The sequence below is a fragment of the Dendrobium catenatum genome, unplaced genomic scaffold (genome assembly GCF_001605985.2).
Source record: "Dendrobium catenatum unplaced genomic scaffold, ASM160598v2 fragScaff_scaffold_1684, whole genome shotgun sequence".
In the NCBI taxonomy this organism is placed as follows: domain Eukaryota; kingdom Viridiplantae; phylum Streptophyta; class Magnoliopsida; order Asparagales; family Orchidaceae; genus Dendrobium; species Dendrobium catenatum.
This window is the reverse complement of record NW_021320146.1, coordinates 1,334,837-1,341,374: the sequence shown is the minus strand read 5'-3', so window position 1 is coordinate 1,341,374 and position 6,538 is coordinate 1,334,837. Positions and strand designations below refer to the sequence as shown.

Here is a 6,538-nt window from a genome sequence, read left to right as displayed (position 1 = left end):
TTTTTTTTTTTCATTTTGATTTAGAACGTGCAATACTATATTCAAAGATGATGAATTACATTCGTAAGATCATTAAAATAGATACTCCGAAGTAGGATTAATGCCTTCGCAATTCATCATCTTCGTCGGTGCATTCTTTTTATTATTTTGAGACGCCAACGTTTTATCCTTTGAATAAATCTCGCTATGCAAATTTAGGCTTCGTTTGGGTAGCTTTTTTAATGTCTTCTAAAGCAGGTTTTTAGTACAAAATTTTTTTAAACTATAAATTTTTGTGCTAGAAAACTGCTTTAGAAAACATTAAAAAAAACATTCCAAATGAAGCCTTAGTTGTAGGGTGCGCCTTCTAAGGGTTTGGGGGCAGGTTTCTCATAAGGTATCCAATATTTGCAGGTAATTTAATTAAAACCATTTTGAGGATTTTATGGTATTTTCAACTGTCTTTGCTCGTATTTAATAGGGTGGCAACGTCTTTATTTTACTAGAAAAGTTGTGATTGTATGTTATCCACAATCAAATAATAATGAAATCTACGATGGGTGCTTAAGGATGATCATCAATATAAATTGTCCAGAGTTTTTCGGGCCGTTAATCTTCTTTTTTATTTTTTATTTTTTCTCTCTTGAGTTTAAATCAAATTTTGCTTATTTACCTACCGCTTTTACAATTGTGGCTCTTCTTTCATGTCATGCAGGCTGCCATATACTTCAACAAAATACAATGCTTCTGCTTCGAGGAGCAGACTCTGCTCCCTGGAGAACAAATAGATATGCCAGTAAGTACTGTTGTTAGCTAATTCCTTAATTTTCTCCTTAACAATGCCATGTGGTATTCTGCAGGTGTTTTTCTATATTGACCCCGAGTTTGCGACGGATCCCAAAATGGATGGCATCAACAACCTGATCCTCTCCTACACCTTTTTCAATGTGAAATGAGAGCTATAAAATTAGCTTTGCTGGACTACATTAGAGAGTGGATTGGCCTGATATGATATGTGAGATATATCTGATTCTCCTTATTAGAATACTAATAAAGCAATCCTGATTGTTCCTTGATACTTCATTAGTACTAGTTCGCAGCTCTTTATTTAAAAAATTTCATCGCAATATGAAATAAAAAAATTATTCATATCAATTCTTGGAGAAATTATTTTGTGTGGAGTCCAGACAGGGAGAATTGTCCAGATTTGCTGCGTATTTGTAAATACAATACTCAGCAAATATATAATTGTAAGTATTGCTGAGTATTTGTTGATTTGATGTGTATTTGATGAGTATTTATAAATACTCAGATTCAACAAATACATAGTAAATACACAGTAATTCTAGACGATTCTTCTTATCCGGACTCCACACATAATAATTCCTCCAGCTCTTGTTTGAGTTAGGCTTGAAGGTGTTGAAAACCCTTGAGCCCGTCAGCTTTTAATGAATTCTGGTAATGCTTGTGAACTTGAAACTGTTCATTTGGGCAACCTTATGTACGTTTTTGCGTATTATGTATGGTAAAGAAATTAATTTTTGTGATTTGAACTCATAATTTTATATCATTATTGGAGTAACCTAATAGTTGTTTATTAATCCTATTTCTAATATACTAGAGTTCTAATTGTAATTTAAAATTTCATTTCGGATAATTTTTTTACTGTTTTTTCATGTAATATTTTAGTACAAATATTTTTTGAATTAAAAATTTGTTTGTAAAAGCAATAAAGCTATCGCAAATGAAGCCTAAGGCATTGTTTGGGATGGTTTTCTTATTGCTTTTTAAAACACTTTTTTTATATAAATTTAAAAATATGTGTACTAAAAAATTGTTTTAAGAAACAGTAAAAAATCAGTATTTGCAGTTTGATTAATTTTCTTTTCTCTTTAAGAATGTTTGCTCTATATCCTCTAATTTTAGACTTTCCGCATGAGTATTTTTATGCATATAGGTTGTACTTATATAAATCCAAATGTCTTTTTCTTTTTCATCATGATTATGACTTCGTTTGGGATGATTTTCTTCCTGCTTTTTAAAACAGCTTTCTAGGAAGAAAGTTGTCCCAAATGAAGCCTATGTTTTGGCCCAACTATCTTGACCTCAAGAGCTTAGATTACATCATGTAGTTTTGTTGATTAAAGCTATAAGTTGGTTAAATTATTTTTGAAATGTGTGTAGGGCTTAGTAATAACAACTACAATTGTACATTGAAAAGTTAAAATGCATATGTTATGTATAACTATGGAACATGCAAAACTCAAATGAAGTCTGTAGCTCAAGAAAAAAGTCCAAGCTTTGAATTCATAAGATCAAAGCTTTAAAATGAGCTAGAGGCAATTTGAATTAAGCGCGACATGACTCGGATGTTAGTATCATTCTTTTCACATTTAGTCTTAAATATATTTATTTCATTTAAATAAATTGGTGAAATAACTAGCGTGCACATACACGAGTGAATTCATCAAAGAAATTAATTTAAAAATATTTAAGTATTATAATTTGACCATAATAGATCGTACTATTAGATATGCACTATATCAAAAAAATTTCAGCAAAAGGCAATTTGCATTGATTATTAATTAAGAGATTCTTAAAAATTAGTATATATATAAATTAACCGTAGTGTATGGCATATATCATACTTAAGATCAGGTCTAAATTTAAAATTAAAACAACCATCCATTATTTTCTTTAATTAGATAAATTCAAATTTTAAAATTTAAAAGTAAAACCTCAATATAATTCTTACATATGTTTATTCCAAAACAGCAGTCCAAACTTTGAATTCATTGGATCTTTTGAAAGTAATCAAAAGAGTTCGGCAAAGTTTCATATAGATTGGCACTTCCTCCAGGATTTGTATGTAGGCATAATATTTTTCCAGTATGCATTTTGTAATGCTACGTGTACAACGAAGATTCTCATATTAATTAGTCTAAACCACTAAGGGCATTTCTAGCCGAAAATCTCATTTTTCACTCCAAAATGCGGTGAAATTCAAATACGCCGTGATTGATCTCCAATTGAACTCCATTTTTACGTGCTTTTGCGAAGGTAACGGTCTTTTTCCTCTTTCACACGTTTATTTGACAAATCCGGTTGAGACAAAAAAAATCGCGTAGTTGAATATTGCTATGCCAATAATGGCGTTGCACTATTCACCCGCCACCTATTAGTGATTTTTTTGTTGTTCGAATGGAGCAAACTAGCTACGCCTTACAGTTGTTTGGAGTCCGGCTGTAGACGCCCTAATATTTTAATAAAAGTTGAGTCATGAAGAGATATCAGAGTACATTTTGGAATGTAAGATTCAATAGCTTCATCATCAATCTATTTTATTTGTTAGAGTGCTTTGAAATAACAAGTTAGAATGAGAAGCAAAATAGGAGATTGAAGAAGAGATGATTGCAAAGTACCGATAACTATTCCATAATTAAAGTGCTTTAGGGACCACATTTTTTTAAGGGGGATAATATGTATAACATGGACTAAACTAATCTATGCGTTTAATCTTACCATATTAAGGGGCTATTTTGTTGGTTGTAAAATGAGTGAAATGTTAAATAAATACAATATAAAAGGAATGTAGTGTAAAATATATACTTTGATATTGTTTGACGACAGATGGCGGCAAGAGTACTTATTTGCAATAAAAATAATTTTCGCTAGAATTTGGACTAGTTTAATTTATCTCAGAAGTGAACTAACTAATAATTTAAAATAACTTTTTAGCGCAAAAAAGCTGCTTGAAGAAATGGTAAAAAAAAGCAGTCCCAAATGAGGCCTAAAATAATTGATAGGTCACTGACTATAGGAGAGCATTATTTCTTTTTAAATGAATTCTAATTGCATATTTTGCGCCGCGCCCAAAGAACTGCAAATTTAAATGCTGGCCTTAAGTTTTAGCCGGGCCAGCCCAAGAGCCTGTACATATTTATTCGCTTCTGTTCTCCAAGCCCTAATTCCAAAAACCTTTCCCTCTCCAATTTTTTGATTTCACAAGCGAAAGTGAGGGTTTATCAGAAGGGAAGAAAGAAGCGAGAGTGGAGCAAAGAGACAGCAACTTTTTTGTAGGGGCAAGAACAGATGAAGGAGGAGGAAGTGGAGAGGCTGAGGGGATTGGTGAGGGATTGCCTTAGCAAACATCTCTACTCTTCCGCCATCTTTTTTGCCGAGAAGGTGGCGGCGGCAACTTCTGATCCCGCCGACATTTACATGCAGGCTCAGGCCCTCTTCCTTGGGCACCAGTACCGCCGCGCCCTCCACCTACTCAACTCCTCTTCCATCGTCCTTCGCGACCTGCGCTTCCGCTACCTTGCCGCCAAGTGCCTCGTACCTTCTAAAATCTCCATTGTTCATCCATCAATCTGCAGTTCTATGAATTAACACTTTAAATGCTTTGTTCTTTTCGTTAGGAGGAGCTGAAAGAATGGCACCAGTGCTTGACGATGCTTGGCGATGCTAAAGTGGATGAGCACGGAAACGTTAATAGCCCGAAGGATTGCAGTCCTATGTACTTGGACAAGGACGGAGAGGATCATGAAATCAACGTAAGAGTCTTGTTTATTGTTCATCGCGGAATTTAAGCACAGTAATCTCCCAATTGCTGTTGGGGGTTTGTGATGGTAACACCTTTATAGTTTTGTGCTTTAAGAAAAAAATAGACCTTTAGTGGTTATACCGCTATTAATCAAGGTTGCCATTTTTTTCATTAAATTTAGAAGTTTTCTGCAAAAACTTACGTATATCTATCAGTCCATCTGTCTCCATTGTAAGCAATTTAAAATTATTGCAAAAATGCTTTAATTGCAACAATCTTTTAGTTGTCTCTAGTTAAAGCACGATAAAATTTGTTGGATTAGCACTGGAGGTCATTGCAACAATGTTTTATATGAATCCTGCTTAAACATAATAAATTAGTTGTTTTTAGCTACAAAATTGAGGTTATAAGCTTTCCTAAGTTGCTAATATAAATTGAAGTCACATATAATGTGAAGCTAGGCTTTAAGCTTGATTTCTCAATATAAATGCCACACAAAATTGGATCAACTATTTATGTGATGCATGAGGATTAAGTATATTGGGGTTGCAAATGCATCATTGGATGGATGCATGATGAAAACATACATAAAAATCACAATGCACAAGTTACCAATTTTTAATTGCAGGTTCAATTTGAATGGCATGTTCATATTCTAATTGAGGTTTAGATTTATACTTAAACTCAATTTCAAATTCATTCAGCTTTTGTTTAGATGCATGCTTAATTATATATGCTAATGTATGTGCAAATTTAGACTTCAAAACAATAAAATAATTCAATTTTTATTGCAAGTTATTCTAATTCATCTTTAAAAGGATATTTTGGAACTTTAATTTTTTCAATAAGATAAAATTTTATTATGCATGCATTTTGTGTTGAATATGTTTGAAATGTTTAAAAGGAATAGATAAGGATTTCTCTTCAGGGATACTATTCAAGGACGAGTGGCATAAAATAATTATTTTCTTATTGATCCAATGCAATATATACATGCTAATATAAACTATTTTAGGGAAAATAAAGGAAACAAGCCAACACCTAAAATAAGAAAAATGCATACAACATTACTACCCTAATCGAATTATCAATCCATTATGAATATATCTCTAGAGATATCTTCCTTCAAATATATGTATGTAATTTTGATACTTTTGATTGCTATGTTGTATTTGTTTAGACCAATAACTTATTTAATTTTGTTTGTGTTTCATCTTTTATTAATTTCTAATTGACCTAAGTATTATGTCCTTTTAATCAACATAATGATGTAACCATATGCCCTGATATTACTTTGTTGCAAGAAGGTTAAGATTCTAGGGTTTTTTTTAATGGAATTTAAGATGAGATGCATAATGAAAGTTTCCAAATTAACCACAGTCCTCAAGTTAACAACTCTAAACTAAAGCAAAGATCAATCTATTTTAATATAAAAACACCGAGCAAGCTTCGTTCATTCCAAGAAATGATTTGATTGTTCCTAAAACTTGAAATTTATGAGAAGTATATTAAACTAATAGAAAATTTTAGCAAAGATTGCCCTTACAATATGAATAAATCTCTCTTTTCAAACTTGACAAAATTCATTCACGCATAAAAACCAATTACTAAAGTTGAAGTAAAAACATTAAGAGAAATCACTGAAAATGAAGAACTAGATCCCACAATGATATCGGGAGGCTTATCCCCAAAAATGGTTGTCAACACTCAAAACTTGTAAAACACTTTAATAATGATTGTCATATCAGCACACAGACAAGATTTAGAGACAATTGAAAATTTCATTTTATGCTCATCATTTAATAAATTTTTTATGCCTTAGAAGTTCTAGTTATATCCCATCAAACACCAAAATATGAAACTCTAAGAATCTATGAAGATCTAAGTAAATACAATCGGTTTTAACGCACCCTCATGCACTCCAATAGCATTCAAAATTCTGATAGAAAGCCTAGCTCTTGATTTGTAAAATCCATTTCGTAGTTTACTCTAGGCATGCCAAATCAGGCAAGT

At 32.1% G+C, this 6,538-nt stretch overlaps 1 protein-coding gene and 1 long non-coding RNA gene across 3 annotated transcripts; both read left to right on the top strand.

Annotated features, from left to right (window-relative positions):
- Positions 1-669: 669 nt before the first annotated feature.
- Positions 670-1,095, top strand: LOC114581375. Its single transcript, XR_003703311.1, has 2 exons — positions 670-775; positions 840-1,095. It is a non-coding gene; the product is annotated as an uncharacterized LOC114581375 (long non-coding RNA).
- A 2,889-nt stretch (positions 1,096-3,984) lies between these two features.
- On the top strand, positions 3,985-5,130 carry LOC110092847 (anaphase-promoting complex subunit 6-like). Of its 2 annotated transcripts, XM_028701375.1 has the most exons (3): positions 3,985-4,107; positions 4,207-4,317; positions 4,401-5,130. In XM_028701375.1, exons 1-3 carry the CDS (start codon positions 4,072-4,074, stop codon positions 4,569-4,571), a joined length of 318 nt encoding a protein of 105 aa, XP_028557208.1. In that variant the 5' UTR covers positions 3,985-4,071; the 3' UTR covers positions 4,572-5,130. The 2 variants fall into 2 exon arrangements, with proteins under 2 accessions (XP_028557208.1, XP_020673199.2); XM_020817540.2 differs by having other exon boundaries at positions 3,985-4,317; positions 4,401-4,586.
- The last annotated feature ends 1,408 nt before the right edge of the window (positions 5,131-6,538 follow it).

Excerpts from the sequence above, each read along its gene's own strand:
- LOC110092847 (XM_020817540.2), top strand. The coding sequence starts at position 4,072 with ATGAAGGAGGAGGAAGTGGAGAGGCTGAGGGGATTGGTGAGGGATTGC. Across the intron at positions 4,318-4,400 it reads ACCTTGCCGCCAAGTGCCTC|GAGGAGCTGAAAGAATGGCA; the intron begins GTACCTTCTAAA and ends TCTTTTCGTTAG.